The 25344-nt window shown below is 40.9% G+C and overlaps 1 protein-coding gene across 1 annotated transcript; it reads left to right on the forward strand.

Annotated features, from left to right (window-relative positions):
• Positions 1 to 4368: 4368 nt before the first annotated feature.
• Positions 4369 to 25344, forward strand: abhd17c (abhydrolase domain containing 17C, depalmitoylase). Its single transcript, XM_029498346.1, has 3 exons — positions 4369 to 5177; positions 13939 to 14118; positions 22916 to 25344. The coding sequence occupies exons 1-3, from the start codon at positions 4693 to 4695 to the stop codon at positions 23133 to 23135; spliced, it is 885 nt and encodes a 294-aa protein (XP_029354206.1). The 5' UTR covers positions 4369 to 4692; the 3' UTR covers positions 23136 to 25344.

A 25344-nucleotide genomic window follows, 5' to 3' on the forward strand; every position in this document is an offset into this window, starting at 1 on the left:
TTAAAGTTTTGTACTTTGTTTCAGAGTGTTGCTTACATTTCCCTTTTTTAAATGCCGTGGTCTCAGTATCGGAGACAAATGGGTTCGAACGGCTGATGGGAAGAATCGGCATGAAGGGATGTGTCCATTCTGGATTGAAAGCCTTATTTTCTCTGCCAACCGTGTTTTGTTTTGTGGCAGACCGTGTGATATTATTCTTAACTTTTTCTTTTTCTTCTCTGTACTTATTGAATTATGCTTATCTTATATAGCTTACTCACAAGATTCAAGATTTCTTTATTGTCATTCCCAAATATACCAGACAGGTACAAAGTGGAATGAAATTTCATTGCCACTGGCTCCACACAAAAACAGAATTAAAAACCCTTAAATGTACCAGACTAAAAGTGAAATCCTGATTGATCCATTGATAAAAGTCCACCAAAAGTGTGCCAGTCCTCTCTATAAGCCAGCTCCTCGACCCACCACTGTTGTGTTGCATACACTTTATGATGCGGTTGGTAGCGTAGTGTGCGCCGCAGTCGTGGGTCATCAGGGTGAAGAGCACAGCTCTGCGGGGAGCCGATGCTCAGCTGGATGCTGTTGGATGTGTTACTTCCCACATGTACAGACTGAGAAAGTTGTTGAGCAGTATGCTGTCGCAGCACTGAAGTCAGTTCCACCTTATGTTATTTACCCCTCCAATAAGAGCCATCTCTTTATTTGCTCTGCTTTCCTGCATTCTGTTTTCAAGTCCTTTGCCATCATAGTTCAACGTCATCTTAGTTTTAATAGGTGCCACGGTATCCATGACATTTGAGATTTTCCAGTTAAATTTATCAAAGAGGGAGAGCACAGCAACATGGTGGTTGTGCTGTGGCTTCAGAGCGAGAAGGTCATGGGTTTGATTCCCTGGCCTACGGCCTTTCTATGTGGAGTCTGCATGTTCACCCTGTGTTTGCTTTGGTTTCCGCCCACCATCCAAAGACATCATGTTTAGGTTGATTGATGACTCTAAATTGCCCGTACTTCTGTGTGTGAGTGGTTGTTGGTCTCTGTCTGTTTGTGTGTCGGCCCTGCGATGGGTGAGCGACCTGTCCAGGGTCACATCTGAATGTGAGCTGGGATCCAGTTGGGATCCAGCACCCCCCACGATCTGGAAACAGATAAGCGGTAGAAGGTGAAAGAATGAATGAATAAATCCTTGAGTTCATCAACTGACTCTCAGTTGGTGACATTTTATAGACTTAGCATTGGGATTCTCCTTTTAAGTCACTTTTACTGACAGACAGGTTAACTGAATATTTGGAATGATCTGTAAGTCAAAGAACTCAAAGTGACGATGATCAAATGATCAAAGTGAGCCAAGTCCTTAACACCAACAGAAGAAATGTCATACCTTTAGAGATATCTGATGTAATCTAATCTAATAACCAGATCCAGAGAGTGGTCTTGAGTGTGTGTCTGTGTTGTCTATGAGAACGTTATAACCCCTTTGTCCAATAAAAAAGCTGGCGTCAGCGTAGATTACTAACAGCAGCTCAGCACACCCATAAATTCTATAAATAGTTCTATAAATGATAAAAACAATAACCTTTGAACTTTTTGGGAAGAGCAGGAAGATGAGGGAGGTTAAGGGAAGAATGTGTGAGATTTGGGCATGGTGTGGGAGTCTTCTGTCGGGGCTGGGGGAGACTCGTCTCGTTGTGGTGCAGTCGCTCCGTGGGCCGGCCTTATCTCAGCCAATAGGAGTTCTCCTCTAGAATATCGTCTTATCTGTTGCCTCGTCTTGTGCTTGGCAGGGGTTGCACAAATATAAAATGTTGGATTTCAACAGCTGCACTCTTGAATCCATCTGTCTTTGAGAGGCGCCTGTGTTCTCAAAAAATGCTAAAATTGTAAATAAGGTTCACTGATTAAGTGGCACGTGTACTTTTGAGCAATCTGCTGAGCATCATCAGCCTGCTGAATCTTTTCAGCAATCTGTCAGCAGCAGTCCGCTGAAAAACACCTTGGCATTTAGACATCGAACTTTGTTCAGCAGATCAATAAAGTCCTGTTCCAAAACCTTTGACAGTTAATTCATAATATCGAGGCCTCCTCTATTTATGATGTGATATTTCACTGTCGGATGCTTTACATTGTCTTCAGGATGTTCTCTGAGACAACACGTTGTTGGTGTTTTTTGTGCGACCAAAGTATTTCATCTCATTTGCGGCTTTGTTCCCCACCGTCGGCGTTTGAGGCCCTGGGATTAGCTCTTTCTGTGGCATATGTTTCCTCCTTGGGACTGGGGTTGAAGAGACACTCCTGTACGATGACAGTGCAGGACAACCAGTTTCATCACCAGTGTTGAAGCTGCTACCTCATAACCGTCTCCACATTTCTGAGGGAACTGATTTATCTTTACATGATTTACGCTTTGGCTTTGCACCAACAGAGTTCCAGACAGGACTATTGGTTGTTTGAATGCCATTTTCACCAGCCTCCTTTTTAGGGTTGCCAACTCAACACCAAAATAAATAAAGGACGCCTAGTTGGCAGGGCTGGCCGACCCCAGTCATATCCCAATCTGAATTCCTGGTCAGGCACAAGCATCAATGCAAATCTTCTCATGCCCTAAAGCTCTCAGTTCAGCTCAGCTCAGTAAAGCATTACAAATCATAATACAGCAGTGCGAATGCTAATGCAGAAATATTCGTTGAACATCGGTTTGCTTGATGTAGGATATAGAATTACAAGTTTGTTGTAATTTACTGTAAAATAAGTGAAGCTAAATCAGAGTGGAGGAACATTAGAACTGAGCTTTGATTGAGTAAGTTTTTGTCTTTCTTTGTGTCTTTACAATTTCACTTTTTTTTTTAGGGCTCAACTTCAGAGCTATAAAAAATGTGGGCTAAAAAAAACAATTTCACATATTATTTATTAAAGGAAAAGGGTGAACATTTTAAATGAAGGCAGAGGGGCTGAAGCTGACTTTTTCCTGGTATTTGTCATCCATTGTTTGGTGTGATTCACTCATGCAAATTATTTATTTTGTGTTCGTCTGCACTGGACCAGGAAAGCAGTTGCGGCAGAACAGAGGAAAAGTTGAGTTCAACATTTAAGGTGAAATCCTGAATTTCATTTGACTTGAGCTGTTACAGTTTGGCAGAGGGCTCATCCCATGCTGTCCTGCTTTCTTTAAAAACTGTCTCTGATCTTTAATACATTGTGATTGTGAGACATCTTCGGCTTCAGACTCATAAATATTGTATCTATGCTTGAAAGAATTTTCACTTTATCTGTTCCAAATATTAGATATGTGGTATTTGTAAAGGCACTGAGCCCTGACTCCAACACTGTAGCTTGTTAGATTTGAGCACATTAGACTATCTGCTGATGGCTTTGCTCCCCCCAGGCAACAACAAGTCTAGCCGAATCCTGCTCCATATGGTTGGTTATTAATGACACTGCTGAAATGTGTCCATAGAGGTGACTCTCCTCTGAGTCTCAGGTGGGATTGAAGTCCTTCGGCAATTTGAGGACAGCTGTCTTCATGCGTGGTGCACTGCACTGGAATGGGATAGATAGTAATGATGTGCTGTGAGTATGCTGCCTGGTGTATGTTGACATGTGTCGTGTTTGTATTATCGTGTAAGTGTCAAGACCAATCCTGTGAAAACTTCTATTACACGGACAAATACATTTAGAAAAAAAACTGAGTGATGCTATCAGGATTGAAGGATGATGAGTACAAGGAAGACTTTTCACAGGTCATAAAAGAAAAAAACAACATTTTTCAATGTCATCCAGCCTATATATGGAATTGTTAGGCTCAACGCTGCAGCCTCTCTTTTTAAGAATGTTTTTTTTTAAATCAGTTTTAAATCAGTTCACTTGGCCACATGTAATGTTTTAGCTATCTCTGTAATGGGACTGTTTTGATTTTTCAGCCCCAGGACTGCTATGCTTCATTTATACTGAAAGCTATTTGGATTTCATATTGAAAGTTATTCAGTTACTTTTGTTCCCTCAAAAAGTTGAAGTGCACATATTTATATGTGTTGAGATACCTACAACTTTCCACTGATTTGGATATAAATACCCTCAAATTAAAGCTGAAAATCTGCACATCTCTCATTAGTTATTTCCTTTCAAAGGAAACAATCAAGATGTGCGATATATAATATTATATGTGTGTGTGTGTGTGTGTGTGTGTGTGTGTGTGTGTGTTTATATATGTAAGATATATATAAAATACACACACACACTTATAATATTATATATTGCACATCTGTGTGTGTATTTTTATATTCATTCATTATTATTCTCGTCATGAATGGATAAAACTTTATGAAGCCGCTGAAGGAAGACAAGCAGGATATCCGGTTGGACCGGAAAGCCGGTTGGTCTCCATGCCAGAGAAATGGCTGTTGTCTCTTCTACAACACAGCGTCTCCAAAGCCCGCCGTTCAGCCAGTAATGTGTCCGAAGGGCGGACACGTCGCACCGACAGCAGCCGCCCCGTTTCCTACCGTAAAATAATCACCTGTGACGGTTTCCGTGTTAGCCGTTAGCCGTGGAGCCAAAGCGCCGGGCCACCTGTGAGCAGCTCCGCTCATGGACACCGAGTAGGACCGGAGGAGAGCCGAGCCTGCTTTTCTTTTTGTTTTTGTTTTTTATTTCTTTAATACACGACAAGTGAGTAAACCGGGGTGTCGCCGTGCCTAAATGCCCAAACAAGGCCCCAGGATGAATGGCTTTTCTCTCGGCGAGCTGTGCTGGCTCTTCTGCTGTCCGCCCTGTCCCGGTCGTATCGCGGCCAAGCTAGCCTTCCTCCCGCCGGAGCCCACCTACTCGGTGCACGCCGACGCCAACGGGGTGACCAGCTTACAGCTGACGGAGCGGGCGGACTGGCAGTACTCCCAGCGGGAGCTGGACGCGGTGGAGGTGTTCACCACCAGGAGCAGCCGGGGGAACCGGGTCGGATGCATGTTCGTGCGCTGCGCTCCGAACAGCCGCTACACGCTGCTGTTTTCCCACGGAAACGCCGTGGACCTGGGCCAGATGTGCAGCTTCTACATCGGTCTCGGCTCCAGGATAAACTGCAACGTGTTCTCCTACGATTACTCCGGCTACGGGGTCAGCACCGGCAAGCCGTCCGAGAAGAACCTGTATGCGGACATCGAGGCGGCCTGGCAGGTGTTGAGGAACAAGTGAGTAAGACTGATGAGGTGGTAGTCTGCTGTACGGTGCTGAGCCCTGAGATGACAGAAAGCTCTGCTGCCTCCAGTCCATGCACACACACAGACAGACACACACACACACAGACACACACAGACACACACAGACACACACAGACAGACACACACATACACAGACACACACAGACAGACACACACACAGACAGACAGACACACACAGACACACACACACACAAGTTAGTTTGAAGAACTGTCTGCAGATTAAAGCCACTCTGGAGTGGAGACACAAACTCGCTGACAGTGACCCTTTCACACAGCCCAGCCCGGTAAGACATTTGTTCATTATAAGCATTATGTGTTAGATCTGAAACGCAACAAAAACAAGATGCATCCCAAGTTGTGGGTCCACATTTCAAGAGCGACTATATCGCCTGAGAAAACTGAGTGAAGGCAGTTGTAGATGTGGGAATACTTTAAGACCATAAAGTCTTAAAGTATTCAGAAATATAGTGTTCCTGTCAAATATAAAATGATTTAATTCCACTTTACACAGACTGCTAAATACTTTTGACTTGTCTAATGAGCTGTTTTTGAGTTCTTTCTTTAAAAAAAAAAAAAACATCGCCAAGGATGTTGCAAAGTGACAAAATGGCAGCGCACGATTAACACAATTAAAGACAAAAAATTGTTAATTGCTATCAGTAAAAAGGCAGTGATTAACACACAGCCCTAATCATAATGGAGGCCAATGGCTGATTATCACATCTTTAAAATTGAGCAAAGCAATAAATTTGGCATTCTACATAACTCAAAAGGAACATTGACTATGTTTCATTGTTAAATTTGATAAGTCGTCTAAATGCAGCCTAAAGGAGGCCTAGAGCGTCTTCCTACCTAATATTTAACTGTTCCCAAACCTTTTGAAGAGTGACTAATGCAGCAGCCGTAATCATTAGGCTCCCTTTAGGGGGATAGGCACCTGAAGAGCTTGTTTATGCTTATTCAATATCTTTTTAATTACATTCTGTGGAAAATCATTAAGACTGTGCCCTTAAACAGCAATTTGATTTCATAATGGTAGCCTTAGTACATAGCCTGAAGTGCACTGCTGAATTGGAGCAGCTAGAAAGACTCCGAAGACAAAGATTTGTTTGCTCAAAGATCACTTGGCTTGACATTTTCTTAATTGTTAAATTACTTTATTGTACTTGATCTTCCCTTTCGAAATCACATTTCCGTGTGCTAGGCTTTAAAGAGACTCTTGTCTTGCAGTAACCTTAAATGCCCCCAAACCCCATTGTCTTTATGACAACGATTTTGGAACATCACTGTGAATTTGAAAGAACTTTGAGGTAGGGAGTTACCATAGCAAAATCTATCTGTATCAAAAGAACTGAGTGGCGTGATCTGCCACCGCATTACTGTTTGTGTGTGTATAAACAAATCATAGCTTGGTTGGATGTTCTATTAAGCCAATTTATATGAACTGTTTTCTTTTGTGAAGCCTTCACAGGCCACACCTAATCGGTGTTAATGAGATATAAAAATGAAGCATGGAGGTATCCTCCCTCTAAACATGGGCTTAATCCTCACTATACTGGACAGAGCTGTCTGTCTGATGCGGCTACTGTTGTAGAAATAATATATAATTTTAAAAAGTCAGTCTGTCATAATTTGATCATTGTTAACTGTCAAGCGGCAGGCCCACATACTGCTGTCAGTCAGAGCGGCCTTAAATCTGTCTTTAAAGCTCTGACACTCCTACCACAGGATGAGAGAGCTGTGCGTAGGAAAGGAAATGCAAGAAAGGGCAGTAACTGAACTTCCAATTTTAAAACTTGCTTTTCTCACTAACCAATGAGTAACAGCTCTTTCCAAAAGAGTAGTTTACATTTCCTTAGCAAAACACAAGATTGGTTGAAATACGCATTAGCATGAATCACTGCTAATCTACTAATGAGGACACTGAATGAAAACCAGAGCTGATGAAGATTATTATTCAAATTATGGATTTCACTTCTACTTACAAAGATGATATGAACAGGAAAAAGTAAAATCTGAAAGCAGCTGCACTTCATTGTAGATTCCTGAGGATGTTTCACGTTACATCCTAGAGGCTCTATCAATTCTGAGTCAGTCAGTCAGCCAGTTCTTGGGGAAACCAAGGTATTTAGCTGTGGTGCGATCATTAACAATTGGTTTGTTATTGCTCCTGGTTGTTATGGCAACTGCGGCCAGATTGCTTAAAGTCACCTGAGCTCAGGTGTGAATGGTGATTGTTGGAGTCACATGAGGCAAGTCTGGATGGTTTCATCTCCTGGGGGATGAAAGCTCAGCATCGTGGGTGGGGGACAGGTGGTGTCTGAGGCTTCTTCCTCTGTTCAAGGATGGTTTTTTACCTCAGCAAAAATGCCTTCACTGCTTATTTAAACCACTTTTCTTTCCTGTCCAAGATATGAAAGTTTTCATCAGAAGAGTATCCTTTATCCTCTGAAAGAAAACTAAATAGTTCAATCCCGATGTGTTGAGCCATCCATTTATTTAGTGGCAGGAGTTTGAAATACATTTTTCAAAATGAGGAGGAGCCTTGCCACCCTTATGCCTCTTATGGGGGGTATTTTTTTAAATGTAGGGTTGGGATATTGGGATAATTGGGAGCTTAGCTAATAGCCTTACATCCCCTGATTCCTATCTCAAATTTCATTTTGTCATTCTGCACCAATTTTAGGGGTTCTAACTGTGCTCTAGCACTTTTTCTCATTCTCGCATATTACAGGAAAGCAAATGCTTCCATTGGACCTGTATGACATGCTCATCACTTGGCATTGTTTTAATGACAACTGCTGGTATACCCAGTTCTTTTCACAATTTCCCTTTGCGGTTATTTCTTTGAGCTAAATAAATGTCCTCTAATACCTGTCCTGTCTACTGTTTCCCATTCAATAACATATTAACTATATCAAAAAGAAATATATAAAAAGGAACAATGTGCAATCCAGTCAAATTCAGTCTATTATTAAAATTTTAATAATAAATAGAGTTGCATTATACATATACAAGTACAGTAGAGCATTTTGCCACCCAATTTTGTCTTTTGGGTTATGTTCAAGCCGTCTATTTGAGGATCCACAGGTTGCAACCTTTGCTATTACTGATGTCCTGCGAGCCAGTTAGTTGTGGTCTGTTGGGGAACCAGATGTTTAGTGCTGTTATTGGCAGTGGAGGGATGTGATGGGTTTTTCTGAGCAGGTTCCCATTTCAGTGGGCTCAACATTCATTTCAGCCAGCAGTCCATTTTAACACATTTTGGTAGAGTTAGCGTCATTAACTTTGTTATCGACGATGGACAACTGCAGAAAAGAGAGGCTTGTAGGAGCCTGAGCCTGGGGAAAGAGAGAGCTCTACAAAAGTCCGTCTGGATTCAAACAGCATTCCAGCCTGTCCTGCTGGCATTAATACTGATTGCGGTGTAATATTGCAGTAATTCCCTGATGATCACAAAAAATCTTGCAGTTTTTATGTCAAACGAGACACGTACGAGATGAAATTGTTAAGTGTGTTCTTATTCTCATCACCTACTGTGTTGGTGTCCTTCCTCCATATTTCTCATGTAACTGTGATCTGGATGACTGGGAACCTACACAGACTTAATGTCATGTGACCTATTGACCAGGTCACCCATCCACAGCAGAGATTAAACTATTACTGGTTTAATGTTAATCATGGCAGGAATTCCAGACTTCCCAAATTTTGTCAGTCTAAATTTGAACTGTAACGCTAACCATGCATCTTCTACCACCTCTCAGTTTCTGGGTTGCAGGAGGTGCTGGAGTGAATCCCAGCTCACTCTGGGCAAGGGTGGGGTTCACCCTGGACACATTATAGGGCCGACACACAGAGATGAACAACAACTCACACACAGAGCTACAGACAATTTAGAGTTACCAGTTAACCTAAAGGGAGGAAATCGAAGTAACCGGAACCCACGCAAGCACAGGGGCATGTAAACGCCACACAGAAAGGCAGGGAACTGAGGCGACAGCGGTAACCACTACGCCACCATGACGCGTGATTTAACCGGATCGTTGAGTTGATTACTTTCTCATTCATTTTCTTTAATTTCTTTGAGGGGAAAATTGTAATTGAAGAGAGTGAGGAGAGAGCACTGAAATAATGTTCAAAGAACACAAAAGGACCAATGTCAGAGCAATTTGGTTTACACAAATGGAACTGGCTAATGGTTTTTTGTTTTTGTTGTTTTGTTTTTTTTTGTGTGTGTGTTTTGTTTTGTTTTCCCAGCAGCAGATTAGCACTAGAAGATGCAATACACACCAGTGTGTATCTGGCAGATTTATTTACTTTTATGTTTCCTATGCTGCTTTTTAGAGGAGACTTGCCAACTAGAAATTGTCACCTAAAAAACATTTATCGGGCAAATTTGAGGAAGAAAGTATGACAGAAGTCACATTGGGAATTGTGTGAAGCTTTCAGTGTTGGGTAAAGTGGTCAAGCCTGCTGTAACATAGTGTTTCCGACATGATTTAGTTCTGTTTAAGCGTGAACCATGAATGGGTATAATTCATATAACCCAACCACCCAATATCACCACAACTGATCATGTAAAATTGGAATGTGTCAATGTGCTTTGATGCTGTCAGAAAAAATTAACAACGAAACAATATCTAGTTAATTATGAGTAAATGGTAACCGGCTGGCTCTTGTGGTTTTGAGAGGCCTCTTGAGATAGTTTCTCATCTGTGACCTTTTGCCTTTTATTTGTTCTAAGCTGTGATGTGATTTCCAAACAAACTTGTACATCATGGTGTCTGTCAGCATAAACACAACGCCCTCTTAAAGTGTCAAACATGTCATTGTTCATTGAGTAGCACACATTAATTGTAACGCTTAAAAATCATCACAGAGCACCTTTGATGTTCTGCCGTGTTTCGTTGACTCCCCTGTTCCTTCTCCTGTGGGAGTAGTGATGAGCCATTCACTGTGTTTTATTCATGATTGTACTTTCAGACTGTCGTTTAAAATGAAGCTTCTCATGTTAGACTGTGGACATCCATTATAATTTTGGCTGATTCAATCCACCTGAAAGCCCCAGGCGTTAGAGTGGTCACGCAAAGCAGCTAGGTCCATTTACCACTTTAATAAAGAGTCGTGTGAAATGGCAGCTGTTAAATTTCTCTCTTTTTATTCAATTCATCCACTGGGCTTTCCTCATTCAAGCTGCATAACACAGCTCAGATTATTATTATTTTTTTTTTTCTAAATGCAGTGAAAGTTCTTGTTTGATGCAACTGACCAGAAATACTAACTCATCACTTAGACACTTTGGTTGGTCTTAGGTTTCTCCTGTCAATATCAACAAATAGTTTTTTACTGATAAAACAGCAAGAAATTTCAGAAATAAAATGCTTGTTATTTTAGATTTATTGATGCAGGGCTCAGAAAACAAAATTTCAGGAAGAAGGCTTTTTTTTTTCCTACAATGCAGATGCAATGCAGAATTTGTCGTCTTGATGCCTTTCATCCTCTGGGCAGGGTGACAAACTTTTTTTATTCAATAACAAGCAGTTATAGGTTTATCTATTTTTTTGACCCCATTAAGCCTATGGAAGTGTTAAATTGCATTGTTTTCAGAGCACTATTGTGCTGTTCTTTTCTCTTTCTTGTAAGTCCCTGCCATTTCCTTCTATCTGCTCCTGCATAGGCCAAGAATTTGGTCCCTTGCCTGGCCTTGGCTCCAGAGGGCCCATCAACACTCTTTTTTTTTTTTCCCTGACGAATGTTAGCAAAGCCTTTCAAATGTTGTACTGTACAAAACTGGTTGGCTCGTTGTTTAAAGTTTTCACAACTTGAATCTTACTCCAATAGGGTGCCTTTCCCACAGTAGTCTTGGCTTTCTTTAATTCTCCATTGGCAGGTTTCTTTTGTGCATATCCATGACTGCATGGCAGTTTTGTTCACATCAGTCAGAAGCGTCAGAGCTGATAAGCTGACCTGCTGCTGTGTGAATTCTTGCCATTTGTGTGCGTCGTGGGAGGAGCAAGGCAAAGCAACAGCGTGTGTGTAAGAAAGAGATATGGGATAAAATTAATCTTTACTACCATTTCACATAGTTTAATTCACTGGTGGAAAAGGAGAAGGGGGGGGGGGACTTAAACGGTGCATGAGGCCTGGCCTTTCTCTGAGCTGTGAAGTGATAATTGGCCAACAGCCCAGCCCTCTAGTAACTTGCAAGTTACCAGGCCTGCTGGGCTTCAGTGGAGGATTCTACCATTTATACAGACTTGAACAAAGACTAGAGTATTGCTGCTTTACTTCTGTTTGCTTACTGAGCGATTCTTATCTTTAGTCTTTGCTAGTGATACCTAGAGTCATGTCTCTATATCACAGACTCCTATTGGCTCCAGTTTGTAATGTCACAGCCTATCAGAGTGCCTCATATTTTTCTGATCTCAGTGTGAGACGTTGTTGGTCTGCCTTTATTGTAGTGACAGAATGAAGGAAGAGAGACATAGACAATCGGCCTCTTGTTGTGTACAGGCTGTACACAACAGAGGCTCAGAGTTACCGTCAAAAACACACTACTGGCTGCTCAGTCAGGTGACACCGGTGTCCATACAGGATCGGTTTGACCTGCCAGATGTGCTCGGGTGCACTTACAGATGATGTTGTGTATTATGACCAGCTATACAGCAGTGACTTTGAGGCAACATGAAGAATCGGAGCAGAGAATGAAGACGACTAACTGGCCTGTTGCACTATGCAAGTCTGATTAAAGAAAAGGGTTGTTGTTTGGCTGGGTCTGATTTATGAATTCATAACCAGCAACACAGATCTGATCATTGTTATACCTCAACACCAGTGAAAACAGGAGGCATTATATTTTCACGTTATTACTTTTCTGGTGAACCCAGTTTACCTCTGACATCTTAAAAATGTCATATTAACCCAAGTGCTCTCCATTTCATTGTTGTGTGTATATTCCTCCACATAAGAAAACAAAATACAAAGTCAGCTTGACAAAAGAAGTTTGTCAAGCTACGAATATTAACAATATAAGACACTGAAAGCTGTCTAACATGTTTCATGGGTTATTACATCTACATAGAATACTAAAATGCTTCAATATTCAGTCCATGTGGTTGACTTGGACAAGCATCCTGCAGTTTCCTTCACTCTGATTACCAATTTGTTTTTGACAGCCATGATTCATTTTTTTTTCTAACCTATAATCATTTATAATTTCCTGTAATGGTCACTGTAGTGACCTGGGAGTCATCTGGCAGCCAATGGTACGTTGTTCATCCACGTGTGGGGTCATAATATCCTATCACTAGGACTGTTCACTTCAGTTACTTCTTATCAGAGGCTAGGTTAGTCTAGGACATCTGATTAGTCACACACAAGCTGTAATCTGAGGAGCTGTTATGATGGCATCACTTCATAGGACACGTGCACTGAAGCAACACTGCTCCCAATCCTTTGTCACAGCAAGGGTCTAATCCCTTTGTTTGTATTTGTCGTGGCTGCTGAGCATTGCTGCTCTGTCCCTTTCTACATCTCCAATGCTGTTCGGAGGGAGGAGGGGTTTTCCTTGACATTTCCTCTTCAGACTTTTAGTTCTAGCAGGGGGAGCATGCCGTCCCCTTTCTTTCTACCTCTCCCTTACCATCTTCCAACTAGCCTGTTTTCTGTCAGCGCTTCATCTCACCCCACAATTCCAAAGTAGAGAGGCCACTGTCTAGGTCATATATAAAAACGTTCTTGATTGAGCACTACACAATAGACACATGAAGGATGCCTCTTGGTCTTGAGAAGTTTTTTCCAAAAGAATCCACATCTAATTGATTTTCGCCAGAATGGTTTGTTCAGGATAATGCTGCTGAAACACTGATAAAGCTACAAAGATTCAGATAGGGGTGTTAACCAGGCATCTGCAGGCTCTTATAAATTTAACCACACACTGTGCCAGCTGGTCTGGTGAAACCCACTGAACCTGCCTTATCAACTATGATTTGTGGTTTTACTGTATCAGTGGATGAATAAATCTGTGCAGATATGTGTAATGATATAATTTATATATAAGAGCTTTAAAATCTATCTGATTAGAAGAAGAATTTGCTCTGCTGACATGGAGTTGGTCCAGAGATTACTGTCACACCTGGCCTTCTCATTGCTGCGTTTGGTTACAGTATAAAACCAAGTAACTGCTGGTAGTGCCAGTCTTGGATGGGTCAACCACTTCATCGTTTTCTGTAAATGAGACTGTCATTTAGAAATAGATCCTCATCTTGTATTGAAGACTTGAAACTAAAGACTGAGAACTCATTAACAAATGTTGACTCAGCCAATAAAATAAAAAGTTAAAAGTCACAACTAGGGCCATTTTCACATAGACTACAGTACAATCTGACTTGTTTTTACAACCAGTGGAGTTGTCCCCTGCTGGACATTAGCTAGAATGCAGGTTTATGTCTGCACCCATTTCATGTGACGTTTTTCCCTACCACATATCTTGTTACTTTAGATTTATTTGTGGTTGCGGCGTTAGTCAGTATATCAGTATTATATCATGTTCAGGTGCACAATAATGACACAGGAAGCTGAGCAGCACATTGATGTTGATGTCATCTGTGCGGTTGCTGATATTAGTGTTCTGTATGCTTCACACACCTAAATTTCCATATTGATCGCAACTTAAAATTTTACTTTCACTTTGGAGATTAATCTGCTGTGTTTTGTTTTTTGTTTTAAACAGGTATGGTGTAACGCCAGAGAACATCATCCTGTATGGTCAAAGCATTGGCACTGTTCCCACAATTGATCTGGCTGCTCGCTATGAATGTGCTGCTGTCATCCTGCACTCGCCGCTCATGTCAGGCCTGCGAGTGGCCTTCCCTAATACGCGCAAGACCTACTGTTTTGATGCCTTTCCCAGGTGAGTCTCTGTGACACACACCACAGCAACAGTAAAACAAACTTGCCACAGTTGGCTACAGAGAGAAAAAACATTTAATCTTATTTTTTTTTTCTCCTTTTCCCTGGTCTATCTATCCACCCATCATCCATTTTCTGCCACTTATCTGTGGTAGAGGAATATCAGATATATCCACATCCTCCAGCTTTCAAAAGTTTACGGTGCTGTTGGTACTGCATGGTGGTGGTTGCAGGTGGTTTTAACATTTTTGTGCAGTTCAAATATATTGGCATGAGTCCTCTGAGCCCCACGGCTAAGCTGTGATGGGCTGGTGAAAGTTGTGTGGCTGAATTAGGTGTGTGTGTGTGTGTGTGTGTGTGTCAGAGTGGAGGAGATCGATAGACCGAGAGAGAACCCTGAATTTGGTCTCTCAGCCTGCTGCTTTCCACGGTATAAAAAGTAGTTTGGGCCCCTGATTCCACTCAACAGAGAGCAAGCGAGAGACACTAAACCATAAACTGCTATTTCTGCATGTTTTTCCTTGCAGATTAATGCAAATAAATAACTGAGTTTGCCTGATTTTAAACCTTCTGGTTGTAATGCGTGCCAAGCTTTTGTTGGTGCATGTTTTACTTTTCCCAATCACTTGTGAGTAATAAATGCACAGTGGATATTCCACATTCCTTAAAAATCTTGTTGAGAACTCTGGGATCTGTCTGATTCTGATTTAAAGTTTGGTTGTGCTGCTCAGGTTACTCAACATGAGCATGTTGTCTTGAGTCAGATTTTTTATTTTTTATTTTTTTGAGAGGTGATTGCACCATTGGCTTAATTTGGTAGCAAAAACCGTGTGGTTTACCTTCACTGTGGCGCAAATGGGGCTGGGTATTGCAACTGATTTCATGAATTCCAGTTTCACAAGACACCATATGAATTCAATCCGATATTGTTTCATTAAAAACAACTTTTAATGGCTGAGAATCTCAGATAACTAATGTTGTAAAATGGTGTTTTCAGTATTCATAATCACACAATACCAAAACAGATACGTCAGTACATTTTGACAGAAAGGTTTTTCATTTATACAAAATGAAACCTCATGTCCCCCCCAGCTCTCTGAATTCTGACATCACGAAAACTGTTATTTTCTGACAAGCATTGCACTAGGAGGATATCATTTCTAATTGGAATGGTGGTATTATGCCAATATACGAGCACTGTAGCTGTGCATCAGAGGTCGCTGCTAAAACTACCAACAAGGAAGAATTTCCTCGTGGATTTCCTACCCTACATCTGATGTGTACTGTGGTATTTATGGTGGTGCATTGTGGCTGTTCAAACTGATAGAATATTTTGTGTGTCTCAAAGTGCAGGAAAAAAGTGTACTGAACGAGCATTACCCTGATCAGTGTAATGTTAATTTTTTGGGCTTTGCAAAGATGTCTTTTATGAGGTGAGTTTGCGATGAGCAGTGTGAGTGAAACCGCGCATACAAATCATTTCAGGCAATAAAAAAAGCAATCATTCATGTTACTGATGACATGCAGTAAACTTGTCCGGTCTGAAAGTAGCACTGACCTTCAAGAAATGTCCTGGCAAGGGTCAGAGTTCAGGACAGGACAAGGAGGCAAGGTGAGCGTATTCAGTTTCCAAGCATCATATTAACGTGAAACCATTGTTTTCATGAACCTCATTCATCTGTCCAGATTTTTCCCTGTTATTGCGTTTGGCTTTTTTGTTGATACATTTTGGAATTCAATTCTCTATTTTTCTCATTGGGCAGTAATATGCTGTGTGCAAATTTACTACCCTTTTAGGTCACTAATGGACAAAAAACCCCACTTCCAAAACATTACAGGTTTTGTGTGTGTGTGTGTGTGTGTGTGTGTGTGTGTGTGTGTGTGTTTTCCACTTTTTTTGGTTAAATCTTTTGATCAACTTCAGTCCTAATCAAAACTACCAAATATTGAATGAACTAACTTATGAACTAACAAGTTAGTGGATTTTTTTCCCTGAAATATCACAGCTTCAGATGTCAGTGATTAGTAACCACATTAATTTTGATGCATTATTAGTTTTTGTGCAGATATAAAGTGTATTAGCTTGTATGTACCAATTGAAAACCTTTTTTTTTTTTTTTTTTTTCATATATATATCAATGCAGATCTACTCTCCCTATTTGTAGCCGCACATAAACACATATTTTTGAAAGTGGACAGTTTTGCCCATTAATGACCTAACAGGGTGGTAGATGGGGTTGACATCTGAGGGTTAAAACCCCCGAAATAGAAAATACATTGCTTGTACAAAAAAAAAAAAAAGGTTTCTTCAGGCAAGCTTAGGGAACGGCATACATGCAGCCTTAAGGACATGATATGAGATGAGACTGTGAGGTACTGCCTCTGCCTCGAATTGAGCCAGGAAAAACCCAAATATGCTCAACACATCACATCATTTGTACCAGCCACTCACCAGCCCAACTGGTGGGACTAACACAGAACGGAAATGAGTCACAGAGTCGAGATCCCGAAACTGTCTCCACGGTGTTCTGCTCATGTTTCTTAACATGAGAAAATCCAAAAAGGTAGTCATGGGTTTCAAGAAACAGCAAGAGGAACAGGCCCTTCCCCCCCATATCAACAGGAACGGAGTCAGCGTCCCATTCAAGACCATAGTGAAGGGTTCTCTACTTCCTTAGAGTTCTTCAGGGGAACAGGAATAGACACAAGCTGCTGGTGTCCTTCTGCTGTGCTACCATTTACAGTCTGCTTTGTTAATACATCTCAGTGTGGTATTCTGGCTGCTCAGCAGCAGACAGGAGAGCTCTACAGAGTAATAAAAGCAGCAGAGATGATCACCGGACTGTCCACTTCCCTCTCTAGAAGACATCTCCGGCTCCAGAGGCCTCAGCAGTGCTCAGAATATTATCAAGGACTGTCTGCCTGGTTAACTGTTTTCTTTCCTCCCTTCTAGGAGGAGATACACATCATTTTGACTATATATTTGTGTATGTTGTTAATGCTGTCAGACACAGTTCGTCTGTGTTTCTTCCAACTGGCAGAGATGCACCACCCCACCCCAATTTTGATGTACACAACAAAGGCCTTTTTTATTGTTATTTCTGGCTCTTCCCTACTACCACTTTTAATACCATCAATGCCCACATACATCCAACTGTCCTTGATGCTGGCATGGATGTGAAGCTATACAGCTACTAGACAGCAGCTCCTTTAGTACAGTCAGACTCACATTTACTGCAGTTTAATCTCTCAGCTGTTTGTCCCAGTGACCAGATGAAGTAACATCAGATTTATTTCAAAATCACATAACCTCTCTGCCATTTTTAAAAATGACTACGTTGTGTGAGGCTTGAACTACTAACTAGTCTGCGTCAACGATTTCCGGTGGTACTGCTACATTTCATTCGTGTCTGCAATTTTCAAAAACAAATACGGGCAAAACGAGCTCTTGGACAGCTCCATCCTTATCCTTACATAAGATTAAGCATTAGTGAGCCTTGAGACCAGACCTGGACAGTGTATAGCGTGCTAGTCGGATCTATCTGGCTCACGATATCAAGGACAAACTACAACAGTTTACTTATGAGGCTGGAGAGACAAATGAAAAACTCTAAAAGAGCTGTTATTTTGAAATGATGTGCTATCTCTTGCTACTATTGCGTGACATGAGCCATGTTTTATGTAAAGTGCCTTGATGCGACTCTGTTAGGATTTGCCGCGCTATAAATATATTTGCTTTGTTTACCTTAATGTTCTGTACGATGTCCAACCAATTCCAACTTCTGGATCGCAAGTATTCATACTTCCAGAAGACGTGAAATGTGAAAAGAATAGGCTGGAAGCATCAGTAAGCAACCTTTTCTTGAAGTATTATGTTGACTGTTAGATTAGGCTGCTATGCTATCGAGACCGAGTGTGGCCTGTGTCTGCCTCCGAAGACGCACTTAAGTAGTCGATGGATGCTGAAAAACTGCGTGGACAGGGGACATGACAATGGGACAGAGCAGCAGCATTGGGACGTTATTCACATTGTCAGAGGAAAGTGAGAAGTGCCTACACTGTTTTCATTTATAGTGTCATTTATTCCCATAATTGCTCGTCAGCCTTCCGCTTTCTCTTCTCATGTAGGTATGTGAGTGGCTTGCTTCGTTTATGTAGAGTATGCTCTCTGTCTCTGGGACTTTGTCATGGTTCTGAGTTTTGAGGTTAATATGCCTTTGAAAAATCATTAAACTTCTTGTACCTCAGCTTTCCAGTCTAATATAATTTTTCCATTGTTAGTTAACATAATAGAGTTGCTGAAACTCCCTAATATCTCTTACATTCATCTCTCAAATCTCACGCCAAATAAGGGGAAACCTCTGAGAATTCTCTTTGAAGAAATATAATTATATATGAACAGAGCAGCTTGGCTTCATTAACACTATTGAACCCACGGGAGCTTATATAATGGATTTAACTTGGGATAAATAAATTATCTATCTGCTTCCGAAAGTCATGTATTGTGTAGTATCCATGTACAGACAATTCCCAATTTACGAATGAGTTATGTTTCAAACGGACGTTCTTATTCTGAATTTTTAGTAACTTGTTTGTTCGTAACAGAGCACGTCTTAGCGCTAACATGAGTGCAAAGAGCTGTGAGGCTGGGGTGGCTAGGCTACGGTGTTGCGTGGCGTGGGTAGCAGTGAAATTTGTTCTAGGCAGAACAAAATTTGAGCTCACGGATGGCAAAGGGTGAGCGATCTGAACACAATTTTAACATGCAGATTTGTCTGCTCATATCTCAGAATTTTCACAAAATGAGTAAGTAAGTAGTGACTGTAGTTTAATGTAATAGTTTGAGCGACATGCTTTTTCCCCCTCCTGAAACCAGAGAATGGACGGTTGCACACGAACAAATCTCATTCATATGACTTTACCTGACTAGCAACCAAATATCCTTAACCTTGCATGACTGCTGTCCATGGGGCTGATTTGCTGGAATGGAAGCACAGCACAAACAATGTAACAACATGGTTCAGGGAGAGAGAGAGATATTATGGTTATTTTATTTTATAATTTTATTTTTTTTTTTTCTTTTTCTGGATGTCGTTTTTACAAATGCACAACACCATGTCTGCCCCTGCATGGCACAGGCTCCCCGTTGCTGGAAATACTGAAGAAAGGGGTTGATTTTATTGGCTTAAGATTACGTTTAATAGATTTTGCAAGGTCATAGTTTACTATTACTACTGATTGCATTTTCAGATTAAAATATTTCTCTAACAAGAAAAACTTGACTGAGGATGAAGATCATGCTAGATAACAGCAGGTAGGATATTATGTTAAAGAGCAATATTAATTACAATCGTGTATTTTTTAATAATTCACTTTATACATTCTGCCTCTATCCACAGGAAGAAAAGAAACAAAACAAAAACATAAGAAAAGAGGGATATTGAGGCTATACCCCTGTCTTTCATTGTGAAGTGGTCAATAACAATGGAGTAGAATTTCCCACAGGCTCTTATATTCTCAGTCCTGTTCACAGATGATATCCCTTTTTAGACAGAAGCACTCTGCTGCTGGCTGGCGGCAGTATGTAGACCTCAGTGTCCTCAGTAAGAAGCTCTGCTGTTGATGTACAGCATGCCCAGCTCATTTCTTATCCAGCTCCACTAAATTGCCTCTGTTTGAGCTGCCAGTGGCCTCATTGTGTCCCTTCAATGATTGTTTTTGGCAAGCAAGATACTAAGCTGGAACAAGAAGTCTCATCAGAATCTCCTGGTTTTTCTTCAACTGTTTATTGTGCGTCTTTGAGCAGAAGGTTCTTACCAAGGCCAGAGGCTTAGCAATCCTGATGAGTCCAGAAAGCTTCAGTTTCACAACACAGTCTGTGACCTTTTGATTTACTGTGCATCTCTGTTTCCCTTGAGATTGGTAAATCCTGGGTTTGCCCAGGGATTTTTCACTCAGCACCTTGTCACTTAACCCTTGATGAAACTAGCATCTATATGTGGGCATCATTTTCCTCGCCGAAGGTGTGGATCCTTCATCCCCATACAGACAAGATCCTGATGTAGTTTCAGTCAGATAGATTACTTGCAGCCTGGGTATCACCACTGCGTTTCAGCAGGTCAGTATTTAAATATATTACGGCATTACATTGTGATAGAGGGTCTTATTATACAGAGCAACGAGGGGCTTTCTCAGCATCACGTAATTGTTTGACTAACGGAGTTTGTGTCATGCATGTATGGAAATGGACACTTGTTATATGGTGTGCTAGACTGATACCCCTTTACATCAAAAACATCAGCTCATACAAGGCTTTTGAATTAAGGGTCAACATAACACTCAGAGCTGGCTGAGTCATAGTAGTTGGCCATAGTAGTTCCATGATCCATGGTACAGCCAAGGGAATGACAAAATACTGAACCAGCTGCTTTTACAAAACACAGGAAGGTTTGGTTTGGCAGATCACATAAAGATGCTCAGTGTTGATACTATCAGCAAGAAACATGATTGGCGTGACTTAATACAATGAAGGTGTCACTGTATTGCTAAAAATATTATGTTATAAATAACTTTCTTATGATCTGCTGCTGGTTGTTGCTGTTTGTTTGTCAACATTAACTGGACTTACACAAACTATTTTCAAACCAACTAACAATAAGAAGTCAATTAGTTTTAGGTATTTGGAACGAATAATTTGCTTTCTTTTTTTTTTTTTTTCTAAACAGCGTAATGTTAAATTTTATTGGATTTTTTTAAGTGATAGTGGATTTCTAAGCAGATAACATACTGGAAAAGAAACACCCCAAATCTTACAAATGTTTAGAGAAACAGAATGGATATTTGACAGCTATGTCTGCAATAATTCAATCTGTACATCCCATTTGGGGAAAAAAAACAAGGTAATTGTTTTATTCTATCTGAAACAAAATTAGCCTCAGATAATTTCCCTACATTAATCTTCCAACTAAAGCTCAATCAGAGCAGCAGGGCACCAAGAAAGCCGCGCTGTTACACCTAGTTAGGGGCTAGGATGATTAGTGAAGACTTTGTATGCATGAAAGGAAGTTGGTCTTTGCACACTTCCATCCAGCACTCAAAATGGCTCATTATTTAACCCAGTGAGGCCCAAAGAACAGCGTTTTTCTCTGCAATGGGTTGGATTTTTTTTTTTTTTTTTTTTTTACTAGATAATCCCTTTCTAATGAGCACTTACATTTGAATTAATCTGAGTTTTTGACTCACTTTCTTTTTTACTTCTGCTATTGGTTTGTTTTCAAATTTATTTTCATACTCGGATGCACAGACTCATCTTTACATCAGACTCTCCTATTGGCTCCAGTGGGTGAAGTCACCGACAGTCAAAGTGTCTCATTTGTTGTTGCTTAGTTGTCAGCGACTTGTATAGCCAAAGTCTCTGGGATGAGCCCTGTATTTATCCTATCTCAGAGTGAGGAGAAGTTGGTCTGAGTTTATTTTAGTGATGGAATGAAGACAGAGATACAGGGACAATCTGATATTCAGAGCATTAGAGGCTTTGAGCTGATCCTCCTTATTACTGATCAGAAGAATGAGCAGAACTCATAAAATAAGGATAGACATTTCAAATCAGCTCTAGAATGACCGTGTGTGTGTGTCTGTGTGTCTGTGTGTGTGAGATAAATATGCCTTACTGTGTTTATTTTACTGTAAAGCACTTTGGGAGGCTGTTTTAAAATGAGCCTGTTGTGGCCCTGTGAGTCCCACTATGATGCACGATGTGCTTGGACTAAACCTGTTATTGAGAGAAACTCTCTTCAGCATTAGCTTAGAGAGCTCCGTCGCATTGCTTCCCAATTACGCGAAGATGCCTCTCGCCTGACTTGAATTCAAATCCCCACACATCCTGCTGTGATCAACAGCACCAAATGCACCATGTTTGGAACCAGGCGAGAAGGTTGACTGGAAGAAAGATGACTACAGGGTTAGTGGAGTTACTCTCATCAGTTTTTCTGCTCTGTGAATTTCACTTTTCAATGAATTTCAACTGATGCTAAAGATCACAACATGCCTGATGGAACTGCCCCTTGGCTGGTGCTCACTGTGTATTAGTGTACACTCTCTGTAGCTTTTCTATGAATATATCAGATGCTGCTATACCCTGAATTTTTGTTTGGTGGGGGGGGCATTTTAATCTTAAATGCTTCGACATGTGCTCTTTTCAACTTTTTAACAGCGTTCTTGATGTGCTTATTTTATGAAAGGTGACATTTCAAATTCTCCAGAGCTTTATATCAGGTGTTGATAATCTTAACATACTTAAGAAGATATTTGTGGTTTAGAACCATAAACCATCACAGTGTAGGTTTCCATTTCTTCAAGTCTTCTGACTGAGCGTTTTAATACTGCTTTTTAATCACAAGACAAAATCTCCCAGCATCCATTTTTCCAGCTGTAGTGGGGTTTTGTTTCGTTCTGATGAGAATGAGTCAGACTCATCCAAATCTTATCAAGCTTTGTTAACGCCACTGATTGGAGTCATATTCATGCACAAGCAAATAAGTTGTTCGAAAAAGTAGATTCTCTAGTTGAGGTAAAGAAAAAACTTAAATAATAAACTTGTGCGCTTAATCACACACATCAACCATTTGGATTTGGGTGTAGCGATATAACTGACTATTTTTGACTTCAGCCTGCTCTTTTCTGCTTTTAACAACAATGAGTCAAGATAGTAAGAATAAACAAGTCTTAATTTTAAATGAAATGGGTTGGAAATCGGATGGGAACGGCCTCTTCTGACGATGTTATGTCTCTCTCCACAGTATTGACAAAGTGTCCAAGGTGGCGTCCCCAGTCCTGGTGATCCATGGTACAGAGGATGAGGTCATCGACTTCTCTCACGGTCTTGCCATGTATGAGCGTTGCCCCCGTGCAGTTGAGCCCCTGTGGGTGGAAGGGGCGGGCCACAACGATATTGAACTGTACGCCCAGTACCTAGAGAGGCTCAAGCAGTTCATCTCCTTCGAGCTCCCTACCTCCTGAGGGGGAGCTCTGGCAACGGTCCACGGTTCATCTCAACACACAAGAAGTATCCTCCTTATCATCTCCCGACTTCCTCTCTTAGCCTAGGAGGCAGGACTGGAGCGAATTGATCACACCATTCCCCCCTTACCCCGGAGCCATTTGAGGGTGGGAATGCGTAGTGGATTGGAAGAGGAGGCAGTTTTAGGTTGTTGAGGTGCAGCTCAGAGTAAGACCAGTCCCAGAAGGTTTGTAGTTGTGGCTGTTTCTCTTACATGTGGACCCAGTTTGCAATGAGCCTGGCCAAGACGGTGTTTTGCACTTGCTGCTCAATCTGGACCTCCCCTGCTCTACCCCTTCTTCCCCCCTCTCACTGATTTTTCCCAGCTCTCACTGTGAGCTCCAGTATATCACTCCCCCCCACCCCACTTTCCTTTTGACTGAGTATCTTTATGCTTGATTTTCTATTCTTTTATACCAGGTGAAGAAATATCAATTTTGCACCGTGAGATAAAATTGAAGTAGTTTTTTTGTTTTTTTTTTAATTTTTATGTGTTCTTAATAAAACATTCAGGGTTAATTAAGCTGCTGCACTTTTAATGTGCAGATGATTTTAGATTTTTTTTGTTTGTTTGTTTTTGAAGATGATTTCTTTTGTCATTGGCATTCCTTATTTTTCTTAATTACAGTTTGAAATGTTTTTTATTTGTTGAAAAGCTGTTAGCCGAAGTGCAGCCCTGCACATCTGGCACATTGCTGTAACTGTGATCTTGTTGTCCTGGTGCATGCTTCTTTCACATACACACATTTACAACATACCTTGCTTAATGGCTCATAGATAATATAATTCTGGGACAACATGAATCCAATCCTTGAATATTGTCAGAGCCTTTAAACAAGAAGCATCATCAGGACTTGAAATGCTAACATTTAGAATAGGTTTGTCTATTAGCCACTGAATTTACCAGAGGACTTAAATGATTGGTCAACTGCTGATTTTCATCAAACTATGCTGCTGATTTAAACACATCCTGACATGTCAGCACTTTGTCGAAACACTGAATATCCCAAATGCTGGGCGATATAACAGCTTACCTCAGTAGAAGAGAGCGACAGGTATGAGCACTGTGTGTTGTTAAATGGAGATGATGTGCTAACAAACACATTCCACTCATAACTGTAAACTGCAGCCGGGATGTGTGGTCCTGGGTTAACCTGCAGACAAGAGACACTTAACTCCAAACCCCGCTCCGTGTGAATGGGTATGTATTTAATTACCAATCATTTCACTCTACAGATAAAGCCTTATGCTCGTAAACATTTCACCCAGAAATTCCTGGCAACTCCACGGGGCTCTGTGGATCTTCAGGTGGACTGAAAACTGCTGCTACTTATCAGAGGAATCTTTTAGTCACGCATTTCAAACATGGTTGAGGGGGGGGAAACAAAAGTGAATGCACGGTACTAAAACCAAACTCTGCCTGATCATTGTCATCCTCCTCTGTCACCCCCAAGTCAGCAGCTCTTATATTTGTGGACATTTCAGCCTATGTCACCTCTACTGGAAAGATTTCACCATGGCCTCGTATCAATGACAAAATCAGTTCAACACTAAACAATGATGTTTGAATCACACCAAAAAACGAAATAGACATTTGTATTGAAGACTATTTGGGGGTTGTTTCCATAGCAACTTGTGATGATTGTTAAGCTGATCTGTGTATTAACTATATAAAGTGGTTTGTCAGTTAGGTGTGAATGTTTTCTGAGAACAGATAATGTCGGGCTGATGGATGACGAGCCCTTCATCATCTCTAGTATATTTGCTCTAGCTCTTTTTTTTTTTTTTTTTTTTCCCTCCTTCTTCTTCTTCTTCTTAAGGAAATGAAGACCCTGCTTTGGTCCTGATTATCGTTTTGATACTGACATTTCTATAAGGCTTTCCACTCCAAATGATGATGTTTGATAATCCTGAGCAAGGGTATACTTCAATATCCTTTCTGTACATGTTAGCCCTCACACAGGGCAGTCTTGTCTCATTGGTTGAACACTAGATTCATGGATATGCAATTGAAAGTCAGATGATGATGATAATAGAGCCAGATTTTGTTATAGTGTAAAACTGATGTAATAGCCTTAAAAATGCCATCAAACAGATTGTTGTACCTGTGATGACTATGAAGGAGGCAGCCCACTGGATGTTTTAATGTTTATCATGGAATAAAGGATG

Source organism: Echeneis naucrates, chromosome 3, assembly GCF_900963305.1.
Source record: "Echeneis naucrates chromosome 3, fEcheNa1.1, whole genome shotgun sequence".
Classification (NCBI taxonomy): Eukaryota; Metazoa; Chordata; class Actinopteri; order Carangiformes; family Echeneidae; genus Echeneis; species Echeneis naucrates.

What these genes read in the sequence shown, in the direction of transcription:
- abhd17c (XM_029498346.1), top strand. Translation starts at nt 4,693, where the DNA reads ATGCCCAAACAAGGCCCCAGGATGAATGGCTTTTCTCTCGGCGAGCTG. An exon ending in TGGCAGGTGTTGAGGAACAA is followed by an intron (nt 5,178 to 13,938) that starts GTGAGTAAGACT and finishes TGTTTTAAACAG; the next exon opens with GTATGGTGTAACGCCAGAGA. An exon ending in TGTTTTGATGCCTTTCCCAG is followed by an intron (nt 14,119 to 22,915) that starts GTGAGTCTCTGT and finishes CTCTCTCCACAG; the next exon opens with TATTGACAAAGTGTCCAAGG.